The 21,932-nt window shown below is 41.9% G+C and overlaps 1 protein-coding gene across 2 annotated transcripts in view; it reads left to right on the forward strand.

Annotated features, from left to right (window-relative positions):
- The window catches only part of RAB3C (RAB3C, member RAS oncogene family), a 269,784-nt gene extending 251,288 nt beyond the window's left edge, over positions 1-18,496 (forward strand). For both annotated transcript variants that reach the window (XM_041768354.1, XM_041768353.1), the window contains exon 5: positions 10,798-18,496. In XM_041768354.1, the coding sequence (XP_041624288.1) occupies positions 10,798-10,985 (188 nt within the window). In that variant the 3' untranslated portion in view covers positions 10,986-18,496. The remainder of the gene's footprint in view (positions 1-10,797) is intronic.
- Positions 18,497-21,932: the final 3,436 nt, after the last annotated feature.

Below are 21,932 nucleotides of genomic sequence, written 5' to 3' on the forward strand. Positions count from 1 at the left end.
CTGTGGAATTACCTCTGCCTGTTGTACTCTCTGCTTGAGTATCATTGGGCTACACAGCTTCCAGGTGGTCTGGCCAGCCTTGCTTGGCCAGGCATGGCTACCGCATGACTCAGCTCCCCTGCTTAGACAGGGGCAGGCCAGGTTGCAAGGCCATAAAACCTCTTTGATGACCTGGATTGGGCAGACCCACATGATGCTGCATTTCTTGGTCAGACTGTGCCAAAGCTTCTGGTTGGGACTGCTACTTGGGTGCGTACTTCAGGTAGAAACTTATAACAAAATGTGAGTGTTGGTCATTGAAGCTCTTCTTTCCTTCTCTGTCACACTAAAAATCCCAGTGATTGAGCCACACATATTCTCCCAAAATTCTTAGAGGCAAGACTAGAACAGAGGCTTTCCAAAAGCAGCCCACAATGCTTCCCAGAAGCATCCCACAACCTACAAAGCTGAAGGTCTATCCTGGGATGTCCTGTCTCACTTGAAGAACTGTAGGTTCAAGGAAACCTCTCACGTGGTACTGCATCAGCCTGAGGGAGGGGCAATGGAGTCCTGTGACCATACTGTGAGGCTGCTTCTCTTACCTCTCATGCTGTCTTGGTCTCTGTGGTGCAGGGGGTTGCTTCATCCTCTTCCCTTTTTTTTTTTTTTTAAGATTTTATTTATTTATTCATGATAGACAGAGAGAGAGGCAGAGACACAGGCAGAGGGAGAAGCAGGCTCCATACCAGGAGCCCGACATGGGACTCGATCCTGAGACTCCAGGATCATGCCCTGGGCCAAAGGCAGGCACTAAACCACTGAGCCATCCAGGGATCCATCCTCTTCCCTTTCTTTTAGGACTCTCCAAAGGTGTCTGTTCCATGACTAATTGTTAGTTCTCCTTGTGCAGGGGAATCAAAGTTAAGAATGATCTATGTTGCCATCTTTGTGAAGTCACTCTAGAAATAAGAATTTTAGAGATTAGGTCAAAATGTTCAAGGTTTACCAGTTTGGGGGACCAAATAGAACACAACAATCTCAAGAAGAAATTTGTAAAGACTTTGGAGGAAGTAGACAGGTTTAAGTGGATGATTTGGGTGTAAGGGAGCACACATCTAGGAGGGGATCACAGCAGAGGGAGGTCAATAAGGTAGATTTCCTTCACAGAAAAGGATGAATCATAGCATGAGCTACTGTTGTTGTAGTGCTGTCCTTTGTACTGCTGAATCTGAGCTTCTCCCACATATGGAGAATTTTCAGCTCATGGCTTGAGTAGGAAGGGCCAGGGACAAAACCTTTCTACATCCACCATGATTTGTCACACCCATACTATAACCCTTGCCTAGTTTCAGATTCTTGATGAAGCAGGGGAAAGCTACCATCTGATCAGGCCTGGCTACTGACAATGACTCAAAAACTAGAATATTTGATCTACTTATTGTAGCAACATGAACCTTTGGCTGAGTTCTGTTCTTTTCTCCAGCTTTAGAAGGCTTGCTGGGGGTGCTTCTTGAGGCAGGTGTATCCAAATCCTTATTGATTGCTCTTCCTGTATTCTATCTGGAAAGCTAACTTACCAGTTAGTCCTGCTGCTCAGCAATCCAGAGTTTTGGCCCATATGCCACCCAGCTGGCAGCAGAATGACCATTTCTGCCATCATCCAGTTCCACAGAATTGTGACTAGAATCTGGAAACAAAAGGTCCTATTTGGGAGTTTGAGAATAGAATTCTAAGCACAAATTACAGATTTTTTTAGTAATTAGATAAAAATTTGATTTACTGCAGTTATGATTTTAGGAGCTGCTTTCCCCTCTATAGAAACGATAGCACTTCTCGGTGTGCTTTCAAAATGAAGTTGAAGACAGTCCAAGTGTCCCCACTGGTGTTTATGATTTTCCTGGGGGTAGAGAAAGAGACTCAATTTCCCAGAACATCATTTGAAAACAAATGGCATTTCACAACATGGTGTATCCACTCACTTGGAGGAATATAGGGTAGCCTATAAAAGAGAAGTGCCAGAGTTCTCTGGGCCCCACTCAGAGTAAAACAATGGACTACACAACCTGTATGAAGGGTAGGTGGTGGGTATGGGCAAACATTTCTCTAGAGATTATTTCTCCTAGGGGTATACGTAGAAGTGGACTTCCTGGGTCACAGAGTAAACTGTGTTTAACCAGTCAAGACTGCCAGAGTGCTTTCCAAGAGCCTGGTCATTCTCCATTCCTATTAATGGTATTTGAAGAGAGTGAATCCTTCACTTTTTAATTTTACAATGGGATGATATTATCTTTTGACCCCCCTCCTCCCACCTCCAATCACCCTCCTGCCCAGTGTCTGGCAAACAACCATCTGTTCTTTGTATCTGAGAGCTTGTCTTTCTGTTGGTTTAGATTCTACATTTGTCTTTCTCCATCAGACTTAATTCACTTAGTAGAATGCCCTCAAGGTCTATCCATGTTGACACAAATGACAAGATTTCATTCTTACTGTTGGATAATATTCTACTGTGTATATGTACACCATGCTGTCTTTTTCCACCTACTTACCCATGGGCACTTAGGGGGTTCTTATATCCTGGCTATTGTAAATAAGGCTGCACTCAACATGGGGGTTCACTTGTGTTTCATCTTTCTTAGATACTCAGAACCAGAGTTACCATATGATCCAGCACTTCTATTTTTAGTTTTTTGAGGAACCTCCATGCTGTTCTCCATAGTGGCTGAACCCATTTACACTAATAGTGCACAAGCATTCCCTTTTCTGGACTCCCTCATCAAACTTTTTTTTGCTAGTAGCCATTCTATAAAGGGAGAAGTGTTATTTTGTTTGGCTTGAGTTTGTATTTGGTTTGTAAGGTCTATTCAAATCCTCTGCCTGTTTTTAAATCAGATTGTTTCCTTTTTTTGCTATGGAATTGCAGGAGTTTCTGCATTTTACTATATAGTAACCTTATCAAATTTATGATATGCACAATTTTCTCCCATGCAGTAGGGTGTTTTTTTTAATTTTGATGGTTTCCTTCATGGTACAGATGCTTTTTAGTTAGAAATAGTCTCAACTAGTTTATTTTTGCTGTAGTGGCCTTTGTTTTTGAAGTTAAGATTTTTTTAAAAGCATCACAAAGACTGAGATCAAGGAGTTGATCACCTATGTTTTCTTCTGGGAGTTTTATGGTTTCACATCTTACAGTCAGGTCTTTAATCTATTTTGAGTTTGTTTTTGTGTATGGTGGAAGTTAGTGGGCAAGTTTCAATCTTTCATGGGAGGCTAGCCAGTTTTTCAGTACTATATTGATGAGATAATCCTCTCCACATCGATGACAAATGTGGAATGTACAATTAATTGATCATATATGCATGGGATTTATTTCTGAGCTCTCTTGTTCCAATGACCTCTGTACCTATTTTATTCCCATACCAAACTGTTTGGATGACCATAGTTTTGTAAGACAATTTGAAGTCAGTGAGCATGATGCCTCAGGCTGTATTGTGTATTCAGGGTCATTTGTAATTCTATATACATTTTAGGACTCTGTTGTATTTCTGTTAAACATGGCACTGGAGTTTTGATAGAGATTGCACTCAGGTTATAGATTGCTTTCAGAAGTATGGACATTTCAAGAATATGAATTTTTCCACTCCTATGACCAGAGACTATCTTCTCATTTGTTGATGAAAAAATTTGATGCAGATGTTTTCATTTTCACCTCCTTGATTAAATTTATTCATAGGTATTTCATTTCTGATTCAAAAGTCATTGGCTTTTAAATTTCTATATTTCATTATTTGTGTATAGGAAATTCAACCGGTTATAGAATATGGATTGTGTATCATGCAACTTGACTGAATTCATTGATTAGTTCTAAGAGTTTTTTTTGGGGGGGGGGGGTCTTTAGGATTTTTTATGTGTGGTGTCATTTCTTCTGCAAATGGTTTTATTTGTTCCTTTTCTATTTGGATGCCTTCTTTTTCTTGCCTTGTTGGTCTAGCAAGGACTTGCACTACTATGTTGAATAAAAGTGGTGAGCAACAACATCCTTCCTGATTTTGGAAGCAGAGCTTTCAGCTTTTCACCACTGAGTAGGACATCACCTGTGAACTTGTCACATGTGGCCTTTAGGATGTTGAGGTTCATTCCCTCAACCTGGTCGAGAGTTTCTATCATTATTCACAGGATGATTGTATGCTCTCTGCTTATGTGGTGCATCACATCGATGAGCAGATGGTGAATCATTCATGCCTCCGTGGAATAAAGCACTTGATCTTGGTGTATGATTGTCCTTTTGCACTGCCTAATGGTTTGCTAATATTGTCCTGTGGGGTTTACGTTCATTAGGGATATTGGCCTAGTTTTCTTATGGTGCCCTTGTTTTGAAATCAGAGTAATGCTGGCCTCATAAAAGGTACAGACACTTCCCAGTGAGCTTGAAATTTTTTGGAGAGTTTAAAAAGGATTGGTATTAATTCTTCTTTCAATATTTGATAGAATCCACCAGTGAAGCCCTCTGGCCTTGGACCTTCCTTTATTGGGAAGTTTTAGTTACTAATTCAATCTCCTTACTAGTAATTGGTATGTTCTTATTTTCTATTTCTTCACCATTTTGGTTTCGTAGGTTTGATGCTTCTAGTAATTGCTCTATTTCTCTTTGGGGAGTGTAGTTAAATCAAAGAAACAGGTTTTAGATTTCTTGGCCTTTACTCTTTTCCCATCAGTCTCCAGTTCTTTCTCTCGTTCCCTGAGGCGTAAAGCTGTTACATATTTTTGTTTCTGGTATTTATCACCATGAAAAAAAAACAACTTAAATTTAGGTAAAAGAGATAATGTTTATACCATCTTAGCCGTGTGTAAGCATAGAGCTGAGCATGTACATTCACTTTCTTATATAACCTGTGTCAGGAACTCCTTTCATTCTGCAAAACCAAAACTATCTGTTAACTTTATATTCCCCTCCCTCACAGCCTTTGGATTCTACCATTTTACTTTCTGTAGCTGTGAAATGGTCTTTTTGTGACTAGTTTATAGCATGTCAAGGTTCATCCATTGGGAGGATGTATCCTAATTTTTTTTTGGACCTGAAGAGTCCATTTTATTATGTCTACACCACATTTTGGTAATCTCCTCAGCAGTGGATGGATCTTTGCATTGCTTCCAACTTTTTTTTTTTTAGATTTATTTATTTATTTATTATTCGAGGCAGAGACACAGACAGAGGGAGAAGCAAGCTCCATGACTGGAGCCCGACACAGGACTCGATCCCGGGACTCCAGGATTGTGCCCTGGGCCAAAGGCAAGCGCCAAACCGCTGAGCCACCCAGGGATCCCTTGCTTCCAACTTTTAAAAGCTCTTGGAAATGCTGCAGCTATGAACATAAGTGTACAGAAAATACTGAGTCTCAGCCTTTCGTGTACAAAAGAACCTCCCAAGCAGCCACCTTTAAGTGCCTATTGAAAGGCCCTGTCCTCTGTAGGTCCAGGGTGGAGTTTAGAAGGGTGTAAGCCACTCAGGTAACACTGATACAATGTTAGGAGTACACCCCTTGGGCCCTGGAGTATAATCTGATTAGTACCACCCCTCTCTAATGCCCCTTTAGCAACATACAGTATGGAGAAGACAAGTTTGATTTCTGTCTTCCTTTCCTTAACACGTTTTTCATACAAACTGTTTCCCAGTTACTGCTGGGTCCTTCAAGATCAAATGAAAGTATAAGGTTACATGTAAAGCCCAGCAGTACCCGTCATAACCTTTGGAAAGGGCAGGAACAATTGTTCAGAATCAGGCATGCAAAGATATGAACCGAGATAAACTGGAATACAGTGCCAGTAGAAAGGTTCTGATGAAGGAAGAAAGAAACGGTGGTCAGAGTTTCTCTTGGGAATTCAAAGTTTTCACTGAACTTCTGAATACTGGCTGATGTCCAAGGCTGGCAGCTAAATCAGAAACCTATTTATCAGGACATTCCTGTGAGCTTTCACCCTCAGTGTACTGTGTAACCTTGGGCTACTTACTTAAACTGCACCATCCTACCTAGTAATGATCTTCTAAGTTTAATAAGAAAAACTCTAGTTTCTGACTAAAGCACAGGCTTCTCCCTGATGTCTGCCTATGCAAGTAAGAGGTTCAGTATTTTTAACAATAAGAGCATGGTGCTATGGTTGAAGGTAAAATACTGGGAGATAATGGCTCCGAAAATACAACAAAGAAGGATAAAGGGTGAGGGGTTTGAATTGGTCATTAAGATTTAGGCCAGGGGCTCTACATGTCCCTGAGCATACATAGGTGTAGGGCATGAGCGGCCTCACAAAGAGTGGATTGTGATTCAGCCAGATAGAGAATCACTTATGGCATATAAACTTGCCTCTGCCCTGAATCCAAACAACTAGATGCTAAAATAATACTGTCTAAAACCTTGTATATCTGTCATTCTGTATAGAGACAGAGGCATACTTAGTTTTATTTATTTTTTTGGCATACTTCATTTTATTGCAACCCTCTATCAAACCTGTCTATGGGCACCATTTTTCCAACAGTAGTGGCTCACGTTGGATTCACATTTCAGTAATCCTTGCACTACTTAAACCTTTTTCATTATATTTGTTACGATGGTCTGTGAACATGATCTTTGATAATCCTCTTGTAGCTAGCTCCTTTAGTGTCGTCTCTCAAATGAAGTCGTCCAGTAGGTCTTCACTATGCTTCTACAGGCCAAGAGCAAGGCTTCTTGCACCCCCCAGTCAAGTTGTGAATGCACCAGAATAGTTCTTGACAGAAGTTAAAAGTGCTATTCCAGTGAACACACGAATGACAAGAAAGTTCAAACAGCTTATTGCTGATAGGGACCAACACTTAGTGGTCTGGATGGAGGATCGAAACAGCCACCACATTTCTTCAGACAAAAGCATAAGTGAGAATACAGCTGCAGAAGCAAACCTCATGAGCCAACTTCAGCTGGCTTTAAGGAAAGAAGCCCTCTCCATAACAGAAAAGGCAAAGAGAAGCGTCAAGTGCTCATTTACCATTCCAAAAATCCTAGGGGCCTTACAAAGTATGCTACCTATATTCCACTTGTGCTCTAGAAATGGAGCACCAGCACCTCCTCAATGACGGCAGGTCTGCTTACAACATGGTGTACGGAGTATTTTTAAACCCCCTGTGGAGACCTACAGCTCAGAAAAAAAGATTGCTTTCAGAGCATGATTGCTTATTGCCAATGCACCTGGTCACCCAAGAGCTCTGTTGGAGATGTACCACTAAATGAATGTTGTTTTCATGCCTTCTAACTAAACACTAAGGAGTCCTTGCTACTCTCAAACCTTCTATATTGTAAGGCTATATATTCCACAGATAGATAAAGATTCCTCTGGGCCCAGAAATTGACAGCATTTTGAAAAGGATGCCACCTTCTAGATAGCACTAAAAACATTGGTGATTCATGGGAAGAGATCAAAATATGGTATTGACATCAGGAGGACTTTGATGGGTTCAGGACTTCCATGGAGAAAGTAATCGGGGAGAGGTGTATAATAGCGAGAACACTACAAGATGGAGTGAACTGCTACAATCTCATGATAAAACCTGAATGGAACAGGAATTGTTTCTTAGAGATAAGCCAATAAAGTAGTTTGAGGGGAAAAATACTCATTATTAGGATGCTGTTAAGACCGCTGAACTGACAACAAACGACGTACAATATACCACAGTGGACAAAGCAGTGACAGGGTTTGTGAGGTTGGACTCTAGTTGTGAAAAAAAAGTTCTACTGTGGGTAAAATGCTCTCGAAGAGCATTGCCTGCTACAGAGAAATTGTTTGTGAAGGTGCTGAGTCCACTGATGCTGCTGCATACGTCATTGTTGTCTTAAACTGCCAGCCACCTCAACCCTCAGCATCCATCAACATGGAGGCAAGACCCTCCACCAGCATTCAGATGTGCATTTTTAAAGACTTACATGTGCTACAAAACCAGAAAATGAATCTGACTTGCTCTACTACAATATTCACTTTAGTGAGGTGGTCTGGAACTGACCCCGTGGTATCTCTGAGGTATGCCTGTAGGGCTGGCCTCATGGCCACCATGATCAATCTTCTGTAGCACAAGGTATCAGAGTACCTGGGAATCAAGAAGGAAAGAGCTTTGCTTCAGAGTCACTATTAAATCTCATCAATTGTTTTCTATGTTAAATGATAAAAGCGTATGGTGTGGTTATTGATTAGCATAAAACTTAAAATTCATCTAGAACCCAATCACTGTTTACTTCTGCAGAGTACCTGGGGGAGGAGCAAGAGAGTGTCCAGGTTAGTAGTTCAAAGCCACTGTCACCAGTACAGACTGAACAAATGTTTGAGCAAAGTACTCAACCATTTGGTGCCTCCGTTAGCTTCCCAGTAAATTTTTTCATGTACTAGCACCTACCTCATGGATAAAATGAGTTAGAATATAACAGGGCACTATGTGAATACCTTAATAGGGTAACCATTTAACTGTTAGTTTATTATTACTATTCTCACAGCAGGGTCTGGTATGCCTGGCCCTTCTACATACATTTTCTCATTTGAGCCTCTGTAAACAAAGCTCTGTAAACGAAGTAAGGCACAGGTCATAAATAATGTGACACTGAAAATGTGACTTGGTAGTGGAGTTAGAGTTCCCATCTTCTGACTGATAATCTGTCCCATTCAGCATACCAGGGCACCCTCTTCTCTAGAAGACGGTTAGAAGCCGGTGTTATTTTCCTGGTCAAGCCCCTGGGAGCATTCTGGCTCTGGGGATTTAGGATCATTTTACTGACATGACATTGTACAGTAGCAGTAGGGTGTATCTCAAAGCCCAGATTTACGGCAGCTCATTTGACAAAGGCTTACCTGGATTACTACCTTGTCACAATGGCCCTGTGCTCGCTTCTGCAGCACATATACTGAAAACATTTGCCACAATGGCCAAGTCTTTAATGATATCTTAAAACGCAGTGCCTTCCTAAACAGCACTCGTAAGGAAGCTAAGTGTCAGTAGAAGAGATGAGAGCATTGAATCTGGGCATGAAACCTTTGTGCCCCACGATGGGATGTTTGGTGTCCGGAGTCTTATTCAGGGATGTTAACTAATTCAGTGAGGTCTTAGTATCTGGTGACCTACAGCAGCCCTCACTCAGCCCCGGGAAAATCCGTGGTTAGACACAAATAGTTCTGATATCTTCTCAATAAGGATGTTGTTTAGATCCATCCCGGAGTTCTCCAAAATCAGGATCAAAGTATTGTAAGACAAGTGACAGAGCACTATAGATTGTTAAAAAAAAAAAAAAAAAAAATCAGGAAAGTGAGTTGTGTTAGTGTTTTCTGCTGAGAAATCCAGATCCTTAGAGAGCTATATAAGCACCCTACACAGAGACGAATGAAAGCAATACTACAAGCCAATGAAGGTCTGAAATATCCAGTGGTATTTTACAGAAATGGGTCCCACTCATGCTCCCTTAGCTCCAATTTCGCAATTATTCACCTGTATTTTAACAGAATACACGACAGCCAATGGAAGTCAAGCTCAAGTATACTCCTCTAACTCATCGTCTCTCATAACTCAATTAGAAATTTAAACTCAAGAGAAATACTTTGTGGTGGTTTGTCCTTCAGTGTTATTTAACAAAAATATGTATTTCTGGCTTGGCAGAGGGTTTAGGCAGGACTGTAAAATATGAATTTTTTTTTTCCCTCCCTCGGTCCCAGGAGCAGAGATGAAACCACATGATGTAATCATTCTGAATCCATGTGGCTCCTCTGAGATAGGGCCAGATGTAACCAGAAGGATTTATAGGGCGTAAAATTCAGAATGTATGAGGAAAGCATTTTTGCATCCTGCCCAGTACATCCTAAATCAAAGTCCCCTGAATGGACTAGGGAGGTTGTCATGGTAACCAACTGGCAAGCTGAGCCCGGGGAATGTGAAGGCAAACAATAGAGTGATAAGATTGTGTACAGAACAGCGGGCAGGGGCTGCTTCTGCCCAGGTACAGTGAGGGACACGTGGGTAGACGGGTGCAACCGTGAACCTGCAGTTTTTGTGCTTTCTTGCAATTCGGGCATCTCGCGTGAAATGTATCAGGTGTAAAAACACTGCTACTGATAGAGAACAGAAGCCCTACAAATATCCACACCAATAGGTGGATGCAATGGTAGACAAAGCCACGGTGGGCTGTTCCCCTAACGGGGCACGAAAATTTCCAAAAGGAGGTTGAAGCACTGCACGTTTGAGGTAAGGCCACTGACGCTTTAGTGCCACCTTGTGTCCAGTTCGTTAGCGATTGCAAATTTACCTAAAGCCCACTCTCGGGCCTTGGTGGGCCCGGTAGGCCCTGTAGCAACGGAATATACAGATGAAGTCTTCTAAGCCACAGGTTAATGAAAACATGTTAACACCTTGGGTCGAATCTGAAATGGGGTAAGGAAACTATGCCAAGTAACAGGTCAGAGAAAAGATTCCAAGAAGCTTCCTGGGGGTCAGGAGTTGGAGGGAGGGAGGGAGGAAGGGCAAAGACCCACTTCGGGTAGAGGATTCTTAATATTGCCCTTACTAAACTTTTGCAAAGAGATTTGGGGTTTGTGGCTCTTTCAGCCACGCTGGGAGCACAGATACATTGATAGGGAAAAATAAAACGTCAACATAACCACGACTAGAAGACTTGGTCGCAAGAGGACACCACTTGTTCACACCATGTCTTAGGCTCACCTCTTCAGTCTCGCCCCATCCCTGGGGAAAACCATGATCAAGTCCCATGTACCGTCGCATACAGTGTAAAATGACCAAGCTGTGTTGCTCTTTGTTTCCTCCAGGGTTTGAATTTTTTGAAACCAGTGCCAAGGATAACATTAATGTCAAGCAGACGTTTGAGCGCCTCGTGGATATCATCTGTGACAAAATGTCAGAGAGTTTGGAGACGGATCCGGCCATCACTGCCGCCAAGCAGAACACAAGACTCAAGGAAAGCCCTCCTCCAGCACAGCCCAACTGTGGCTGTTAATGTCACCCCCCCCACACACACACACACACAGGCAGCTTGAGGGGCACATCACCAACCAACAGCATTTCCAAATGGTCGATTAACCTTCATCTCTACTGCCTAGTGATGATATGAGGGAAATCTTTGATGTCAATGGCTCATACATGCATTCAATTCGTGGGAGATTTCCTGTGTTAATATGTGGCAACTATGTGATCTCAAATTTATAAGGACTATCCATCTATAAACATCTGGTATTTGCATGTCCTTTGTTACTTGTCTTTGTAGGCTCTTTATGTTTCAGATTTTTCTCAAGATTAAGCTACTGCTGGGACCTCAGACTGTAATTTCACTCCAAATGACTTTTGTGCCACGGGTTCATATTTGCCATTTGCTTGTGAGGATGATAACCAAGGAATTGCCTGTGTGTGTGGGCAAGAGGAGATCTCAGGAGACCGTCATGGGTACTGTTCAGGAAATGTGTCTGGTTTTCAGTGTTGTTCATAACAGAGACGACCATTGACGATAAAGGAATTGAAATATTGTGTTTGAAACCCTTGCAAATTGTCTGATTAAATCTAGTTTGAGTCTGGTGAATCTTAAAAGATCATGTTACCCGACTGGAACTAGATTTAATCAATCTTCCTAACTTAGTTATGGAAGTAAACAGTGGCCCTAAGGCAGGGCTCGTGGTGCCACTACTTCTGCCCAACGTTCTAAATAGTTGAGGGCATGGCCGGGACAAACTGACGGGCATCGGCTGAAGGTATTAGGTGAAGAGTAATTTACCCAGAAGGGTAGGATTCACTGCAGACTTCTCAAAGGACTGAGTTCCCCCGTACCTTCATAACTGCTGCCCGTTAGACACACACCATCCCCACCACGTTCTGGAACTATCGCTAAGGCAAGGAACAGAGGTCAAGTTGAAGCTTGTTAGAGCCCCTCCTACCATGAGATAGAGACTGGTTTCCCCAACCAGTGCCTACTCTTCAAACCTCACCCTGCTTCTTTTACCCAACAGATTAATTTAAACCATATCCCAATGGCACAAAGGTTGAGGAAAAGACTATTAGAAGTAAGTTGAACAAACCTTTGAGGACACCAGAAGTGATTTGTTGAAGGGGAGGGGCCATTTTTTTCTCCCAAATTTCCTAAATACCATCTGAGCACAACAAGCCAACACCTCTCACCAGCTGTTCTGACTGAACTGCAGAAGCAAGCTGGCATCCTGCCCCATGCACACTGCTGGACGGTGCTAAGAATTTAGACAGCAGACAGAGCGTGGCAGATGGGGGACAGAGTCATTAGGGTGACTTGATTCCTAAGTGAGAAGATAACACTTAACAGAAGAGTACTGATGGGATGTTTTAAACATACCCAAGTCATTTCTCACCTTGAACTTCAGATTTGTGCATCGGAATACATTTCCACTTCGGCACCCTGCCAGGCAAGCCTCAGCCTACCAAACCCAGAATGTTAGACTAGAGTTTAATAGGCCAACAAATGTCAGAAATCACAGGACTAACAGTGAGGGGAAAGGGAAGCCGGGTGGCAAGTTTGCAACAGAAGCCTCTTTTGCATGACTATACGGTATTTCTATAACTGCATAAGCATGTGGCCATGTTGAGCACTAGAACTCTCTCACTCACTTGGGCAATGTAGGCTGAAGCAATCAGGCCAGGAAAACTTTCCTGTCCTCTGAGTCTCATCTCTCTCTCTCTCTCTCTCTCTCTCTCTCTCTCTCACTCACTCACACACACACCGTCAAGGACCTAATTATGGTGGGCAGAAAGCTCTTACAAGCACCTTCTGCTCTGTATTATCACATAGGGGAAAGCAAAAGCAGGGTGAGGAAAGTGGAAGGTTAAAGAGCTGAGTTTTAACTGCATAAACCCCTTCCCTGAAAAACTCATTGCTGATTAAATTAATTGGTCCCAAGACCAACAGACCGAGGCAGGAGCCTCCCTGACCGTGTCAGACCTGCCTACCTTCAACTACCTTAGTGCCAGGCAGGGAAGCGTGATGCCCAAGGGGCATGAGCAAGGAACTTCAGATACTTGCTCTTTCGCAAACCTCGGTGGAAGTGGGGCCCTCCTAGTTCATTCTGTGTTCTGAAGCACCGCCCCTGGGGTGAATTTCCTTGAGAAGTTTCCAGAGTGGATTATCACAGACCTCAAGTACATGCACACCTATCTTCCTGCTCGAAAGCTTATTCCCTACTCCCTCTAGTCCTAAATTCATGAAGACATTTTAATTTTAAAATTACATTTTGGTTATAAGAGGTAATCCTGCAGGGTTACCTGAGCTTCTGTGGTCATCAAACTGTATTAAAAATCTCAGCCGTGTAACTGGAAGGTTTTTCAGCCATTTTGCCACCAACACACTTAACCTCCTAGGTCCTCTCCATCTCCTACAACAGCCTAAATAACCTCTAGTCATTTTCCCCAGTGGCCTACCTAAATTTGTATCTTGAAGATTGAGAGACCTTAAAAAGTACACACTTGTCTAAGTGTGTTCGCTTTTAACATTCATCTTCTATTTGATGCAATTCAGTTTTTCAAGAAGGCATCGCTCTGCTGCCCATCTTCTCACCACCCTCACCCCTGCAAGGACTTTTAGAAACAAACCCTGACTGCTGAGCACGGACTCCCAAGAGCTTTGGTGGCGGTGCATTCCTATCCGTTCTTAATGCCCTTGACAACCCGGGCTGGTAAATTCTTCCCCTACATAGCTATCCTCAGAGCCCATGGGCAGTTTGGGGACATGTGAATGGGTGTACAAGGTGCATGACCTTTCTGCAGATCCTAAGATGACAGTGTAAATGCTGCATCCCAGGTTTGGGGGCCTGAGAACAGTTGCCCTGGACAGTGGATCAGTTCTCCCCTCCTGCCTGCCCCTCCCCAGAACAGCTTCTACTGCCTTGGTGAACTTGTCAGCGGGCTCTTGGAGTTACTGCCACTGAGATCCACCTCGAGTCAGGATCCCTTCGCTGCCTGGCAAAAAAGTGCTAAGATTTTTGTTTGTAACGTGAGCGATGAGGATGCCTCCAGTGGCAGCAGAGGCCTGCCGCATCGTTAGGATAACGGTGAGGCATAGATTCTAAAAATTATAACCAAACTTCTACGAGACACTGATCTACTCAAACACATAGTATATACATTGCATCTGCTTCACTCTCATCCAGATTATAGTCCTCTTTTTGAGCACCCTGGTCATTTTGGAGGGACCAATTTAAACCTCCAATTCTAACTAAGTCAACGCTGAAAATAGACTTTCACAGTTTTTTTTAAGTAAGATATTCCACTAGGAACTGAACTTCCATAAAAGCCACAGGAGTTTGGGAGTCTGTGATCAGAGGCTCATCATGATGGGCTCGGTCCTTGGCGTATGTTCCTGCACAGTGAGTACGTTCTATGCTGTCCCTGGTTGACCATGTGGCATTTGTCAGACTGTATTTAAAATGTATCTGGAATTACACAGCTCTCCCAAGGCTGAGGTAGCAGCTGTATGTGGAAAACTGGGAGCTAAATCCTTGAAGTCAGGACTAAAACCCTTTGAGATGGAAAAGTGTTGCTTATTTGCATATACTACTGGAACACTCCACCAGGTGCGGTTGGTGTGGCATACCTAGGAGGGGGCCTGTCTGTGTCTGTAGCCTCTCTCTCCAGGACTTAGAGAGTGTGCATGACTGGTAACGCACACTGTTCCTCGTGGGTGTGGTAGGTCAAGGTGGCCAGTGAGCCACTTGACCCACATGGCCTTTCTCTTCACCCCCTGGAAGATCCGACCACTGCAGCACTGCTTCACTGGGCCTGTGTGTGTCTGCTACCTGTGCTTGCATAGTTTCCCAGTAAAATGGGAAAGTCATTCCGATGAGCTAAACCCGGTGGGGTCAAGCTTTCTGGATTGCTTTGTGTTTTGAGTGATTTTTTTACCAAAGCCATTTAAAGACAAACCTGTTTTCTATTCGGGAATGAATTGGGACAAATTGGGTCAAAGATAAAGTTTATAATGAGAAAAAAAAATATCTGTTTCCCTCTAAGGCCCCTAAAGGCCTCCAGGTTCTAGAAATCTAATATCCCCTAAGGAGGCAGCAACAGGTTGGGGTAATTTAGCTAAAATATATGTACCTATTGTTACTGCTATTTCATGCATAAATGTAGTTTGTCTTAAAAACCTTGACAGAAATGCTTGACACTCCAATCAACTCATCATTCCCTTTGGTAGATTAAAATATGTACACTTGGGCCACTCACAGGGTGTTGCCCCTCCCGAAACACACACACACACACACACACACACACACACACACCTGTTTGATGAAGGGAAATCTTCATATATGGTGCTTTCTCAGTGCTTGGGAAAAAGGAGCTTTTGCTGGGTTCCGACTATAACTCACGTTTTGTTTCAAAAGGTCTACAAAACAGATTCTTTACATGGATTTGTAGGTTTGCACACATGATTTTCATGAAGAATCGAGAAAAATGCATTTCATGAACATTCTAGACAAAGAAGGATTTCAAAACCTGTCAGAACATCTAGCTGGTAGACAAACTGAACTTTCCAGCTGTGGTTCTCTTCTACTTCCTGCTATTATATTTCATTTCCATTTTTAAAGCAGTCTCCTCTCACTGAGTGACAGGACAAAGAATAGGAAGTGAGACTCAAATTTCACCATTTACCTGCCATCAGCACTATTGTTGGTGGAGTTTCAACCAGTCATTATTTGCTGAAATGAGGTTGGGGGGCTGGGTGGTTTACCTGTGTATTTTCATTCACCTGTGTTCATACTTTCCTCCATAGTGGACAACTGAGAGTTGGCTGTGGTTTTTTTTTTTTTTTTTGGCCATATTTCCATATTCATGTATGGGGCTAGGGATTGCTTAGGTTCATGAATGCTGTTCTTATAGACACAGATGGTACGTGAGCCACACAGGCACCCAGCCTTTCAGGGACGTGAGCATGACATCCATCCATCTAGTGGGGTTCCATGCTCCTCATGCCAGTGAAATTTGGGGATTGTTTGCCGTATCAGTAGGATGGTTCTCCATGCATTGTTTCATCATCCCTAGGATGTGTGCTAAATGAAAACTTCCTGTAATTCCTGTTAATATATTGTTGATGTCAGATGTGATGTGATACCGTTGGACTGTCCAAATGTACAACTATTTAATGGTGTTTGTGGAACTGAAGTGTCTTAAATGTTGCATGAAATATGTTATAAAAATAGATTTGTTTTCTATTTTTCAACACCTCATAATTGAGGGTTCATGGGCCAATAAGTGCAATATTTAATGACTTACTCAGTGTATATAAACTAGCGTGAAAGAGTGAATTATAATGAATGTGTGAGATGCTTTGATGGCTGTGTAACTTATTCCAATTATTTCTTGTAGCTGTATTTGTCTAGTGGTGCAATTTATACAGTAAATACCTTATTGGTGTCATGTGAAACTCCTCTGTGCCTATTTCAAAATAATTCCTTTCCTATAAAACCAAACACTTGGTATCTGCAAATATATGTCAATTTTGCGCTTTAGAATTGTGGATTTTATTTTTAAGACAGGATGGATGTTCATTTATTTTATATAGGCATTCCCTTCTTAAATTCAGAATTCTCTTATAAGAGGCTAATTTAGATACCTAAGAAATAATATGCACATAAGGTAAAATCATTTATTCTTCTCAGAAATGTTGATCACATGTTCTATGTCCTAAGAATTCTTCTTGCATTTGTGTGTATATTTTGTTGTTCAGCCTTGTATTTTGTTTGCACATTTAACATTGTCAACCCTGGGAATTCTAAAGTACTGACGTCTTTTTAGGTTGTGGTGACTGTTATATTCACTTTCAATTCTCAATTGTCCACATTGGTGATATAGGAAAAGCAAAACTCAAAATTCTTAAGTTGCTTTGGTATTTCAACAGAAACCCATATATTCATCCTCAAACCCCCTTGGTTAATCTTACAATTTGGTGGCCTAGGACTTCAATGTGATGCAAAATTTAAAAATTAAAAACATAAGTAGGCCTGGTTGCTCAATTACCAAAAACTCTTGAAAGTTTGTTTATATGAAATTTAAAGTAGGTCACCTACCTGAAATTCCTATTTGCCATTTTAACTTTTAAGGCAAAACACTCATTTTAATACTATGCTTTGCCTTTTCATTTAGCAGAGTAACTCAGAATACTGTTAGAAAGAAAAGGTAGGACTTGTTCACTAAAAATGATGAAAACAGTTGGTTTTAGATAACTTTGACCATCTGTACATCATATGAAGCCTTACGTTCTTTCTCCAGCAGTTGCCTGAGATTGCCATGTGAGGATGTGCCAATCATATTAAGTGGCTTTGGACTACCACCAGTGGCCCTATTTTAAATAGGATAGCATGAAATTCGTACTCAGCTCTCAAACCAACTAAAAAAGTCAAGCGAATGTGGGAACAGCAGGGAGAGGAGGGACGACTTTGTGCCAAATTTTAAAAAAGATAAATTATTCTAATGTTGGCTACATGTTAACGTTTAAGAGTGTGTTTAAATGTTGAGTTAGTCAGCATTGTTATTGAATCCCATGTGCTCAGTGCTGTGGGAATCCAACAGGGAAGAGGAATAGTTCCTACCCCTAATAAACCTACTGGAGAACCAGGAGGAAAACCAATACCCGGATGTTATGTACATGCTAAATTAAGGCTCGATAGAGGAGCCTAGAGACTGAGGGACCTCTAACACCTGGAAGACTCAAGAATGTGCCAGCAAGACTGTTTGCCAGACGATAAATAGGAAAGGTCCCATTATGTTCCCCTATGAGTGAAAAGGTGACAGAGGAGGCAGCTAAAGATCCTTGCTTTCTCTAGAGAGCCCAACTGGTCCTGTAAAACCCACCCCATTACCCATTGGGCTCTCTTGCTTTTGTCCCCATGAAGAAGACAAGCTAGAGCATCGACACGACATACTCCTCTGTGCGGAGCACCCCCAGACTGCACAACAAAATACAAACTGCTTTAAAGTCACATTAGAACGGTTGATTTAGACATTTTGCCCATGCACCAAACCACGAAACATCATGTGATCCAATGTCAATGAAACAGATGTGTGCGCAGAGATTTTCCTGTAGTTCCATGTTTCCCATCAAGGGTGTTGGGCAACGCGCAGATGAAGACCTTCCTTTGTAACCGGGCACTTTCTGGCTTCTCAGTGACTATACTGTGGAGCTCTTCTTCAGAACATATTAACAGCTTAGTGCTTTCATATAGTGATTGTGACATTTAGTTGAAAACTAACAGCTGCACAGCAAATATCGTGACTCTTTCTGTGTCCACAGGAGCTCTTGTCTGGGTTTAAAGCTACAAAGTATTCACATTGTGAAGTTTTAATTCTCTTTATTGAAATTAATTGTGTAAAAACCTGTATGTGCTCTATTAGGTATTAAGTTTGTATGTGAATTCTGTATGGAACGTGGTTTTTGTTCTTTGGGTTTATCTGGTTTTATTTTTTGGAGATTACAATAAATATCTAAGAGACTATATTCCTGAATTTCTCAGCCTTAGTCTGATAAATTCTTTCATTGCCTTTCATTTTGTATTACTTTTGGTCTTTGGATACCCATTTCTTGTTACTTGCCTCTCCTATAACCCTAGGGACAAAGATGAGCTTGAACTAAAAAACTATGAACACATTTTTAGTTTAGGCTCTGGCTTTTTAACATGTGGACTTAGGCATAGGACTTAACGCTAATATATGTAATCTTTGAAGGTAAGTACTGTTTAATACATGACTGCATTCCAGGGTCCTAAAACTTGGTTGTAGAATCAAGAATGACCATCAGTGTATTAAAAGTCACCTCTACTGCATAAACACTATTTATCCCTGTGTCTGGAGTCCAGAGTCCAATGATCCTATTGGTATCCTTCTAGCACAGTCTAGAGCATTCAACACGGACAACCTGTGCAAGAGGTCTGGGTCTGTTTAATGCGTGGTTCATGGTGTAGTAATGCTTCAGATGCTGTGCATGCTTGCCTTCAGCTTGGACCTCAGAGCATGCTGAAGCATCCCATGATCAATCTAGTTGGATCATAGCAGACCTAGGAATTTCAAGATCTCTGAGTGACATAATTGTGCTATTAGCTCAATTTCTGGATATTTTCTTCTAAGTATGTTCTCAGGGCCATTTCCAGACAACCATGCTAAATATAAGACAAGTGAGGTCCCATGAAAACTCCTATGGGTCCACATGGATCAAAATAGCTTTCTAAACTGAAGTTAGTGATGCAATCTCACCTGCATAGGTAGACAAAACTGATAGCACACTAAGAAGGGAAAAAATAACAAAGGGCTTCCAGTTATATTGTTAACATTCCTATATAGAATGTACTCTCTAGTTTCCTATTCAGGAAAATACATACACTAGAATCCTGACCCTCAGGGAACTCATACAATTAGAACAAAGGGAAATTTATAGTAGGAATTCCCAGTATTTATAAATATTCTCTACCATGTGTGTCTAATAATTGAACATTATAAATCTGTTTCATTTGGGGGCTCCTGGATGACTCAGCAGTTGAGCATCCAACTCGTGGTTTTAGCTGAGGTCATGACAGCAGGGTCGTGAGACTGAGCCTCTCTTGGGATCCATGCTCAGCAAGGGGTCTGCTTGAATTCTCTCCCTCTGCTCCTCCCCACCTCCTACAGACATGTTCTCCAAAACAAGTAAAATCTTAAACAAAAAACCTTGTTTGATTTTAAAAGTTCTCATCAAGAACTGTCTCACTTGAAAGGTTACAAAACACATTTTTTAGATCATAGTACTCTACTCCCCAGATAAAGTGGTAAGATTCTTGCCAGTGGTAAGACCTCAGAAAGATTATACCTGCCTTCCTGGTGATTCCGAGGTTAATGGGGCCAAAACAGTTCTAACAGGTTTTCTCAGAAATTCCCTCTACTTTCACCTTATTACCTTAGCAATAGCTCCTTTTTTTTTTTAAGATTTATTCATGAGATACAGGGGGAGGGGGGTGGTGGTGGGTAGAGAGAGGCAGAGACACAGGCAGAGGGAGAAGCAGGTTCCATGCAGAGAGCCCGACATGGGACTCGATCCCAGGTCTCCAGGATCACGCCCTGGGCTGAAGGTGGTGCTAAACCGCTCAGACACCCAGGCTACCCTAACTCCTGACTTTGAATTAATTTTTAACAATGAAACTTCTGTGTCGTTATTTCTCAATAGTGTTAACAAGGTAGACATGGGAAGAATATACCTGTTACCCTTGGAGGATGCTAAGCTTCTTACTGGATGTGAAAAACACATATTCTAAGGAAAAGGGCACATGGCAGGCTCTGGTTTTTGGACACTTGTGCAACAGTGACCCCTTGGTTATCTTATTTCACCCTACACTCACCACGTTGAAAGAATCTTTAGTCTAGTGGAGAGGTAGTCGGGCTGCCCAGCTTTTCTTTCTGACTTATTTGTGTCCCCAGTCCTTTAGCACTAGATTTTCTTGTGTATGAACTCTAAGCCTCAGTTTCAATTACAAACTATATTCTCAGGACACCTGGGTGGCTCAGCAGTTGATCATCTGCCTTTGGCTCAGCACATGATCCCAGAGTTGAGATCAAGTCCCATTTCCGGCTTCCTGTGGGGAGCCTACTTCTCCCTCTGCCTAGGTCTCTGCCTGTGTGTGTGTGTGTGTGTGTGTGTGTGTGTGTGTGTGTGTCTTTCATGAATAAATAAAATCTTCAAAAAATAAATAGAAACTATATTTTCCATTTGATCATGTTTTGTCTATCCCTTCAAGCAATTCTACTGATTGCCTTTCTTCCACATAGAGGGCATAGATAGACAATTTAAGGAAAGCAAATATTTGGGGGAAATCTGGATTTATGTTTCAGAATGATATCCTAGAAAATAATTACATAACAATTTGGTAAGTGCCTATAGAGGTTACATGGTAAAAGTACACAAGAAGGGTAGTTAACCCAGACTAGAGGCAAGGAGATTGGAATGTTTTAAGAAGGCCTGCTAGAAGAAAGGAGTCCTGAGCTACAATATCCAGATATAGGAATTAGGTAGGGGCAGAGTGGAAGAAGATTGTTCCTAACGGAGGGAACAAACAGCCAATGCAAACCAGGGAGGTATCTCAAAGCATAGTGTGCACATACTCCAAAGCCATTCACACAAGTGATTCCAGGGTGGAATAAAAGGAGAATGAGCCTAAGGCTGAGATTCATGATACCTGTCTGAAATGCTTTCCAAGCCTGGAGTTCATCCTCTAACTGAAAAAGTCTCAAAGGAAGAAATTAGTTCCATCAGATTTGAGTTTTTGAAGAATCACTCAAATGGTAATATGGAAAATGGTCTACCAGAAGGCAATCATGGAAATAGAACAAACGCTAGAAAGCTGCTGTAATTATCTATGGTTACATGCATGAATGAAAGATGGCTCTGCACTGGGGAAGAGTGGAGGACACATGACAGTTCAATCTAGAAGGTAGGTAATCATCACCAGTATGATTCCTGCAGGGTGAGAAATAGAAATCAAGGGTGACCCTGTGGCTCCTGGCTCATCTTATTAGGTAGATGTCAATGTCATTAACTAAAAGAGAAAGTACAGGCTCTTGTTCAAGATACAGATGTAGCAAGACCCTGAACTCACTTTATCCCACAGAAACACCAAATCTGTAGCTATACATGGAACAACATCCTCTGAAAAAAAGCCCCTCAAAACCAGCTAAACAACACCTAAACACTGGACAAATCAGGGGGACAACACACACACCAAAGTGTACAGGAGAGGATGATTTTGCCATAAACTCCACCCTAGGATCACCTTGATCCCCTCAATCAGGAAACCCAAAACCAAGAGTTTCTCCGTATGGAACACGGGGCCTTGAACCGCACATCAGATACCCAACCCTTAAGGCCTGCACCTGGAAGATGAGCCCACCAAACATCTAGCTTCAAAAAACCAAGGGGATT

This window comes from Vulpes lagopus, chromosome 8 (assembly GCF_018345385.1).
Source record: "Vulpes lagopus strain Blue_001 chromosome 8, ASM1834538v1, whole genome shotgun sequence".
Lineage (NCBI taxonomy): Eukaryota > Metazoa > Chordata > Mammalia > Carnivora > Canidae > Vulpes > Vulpes lagopus.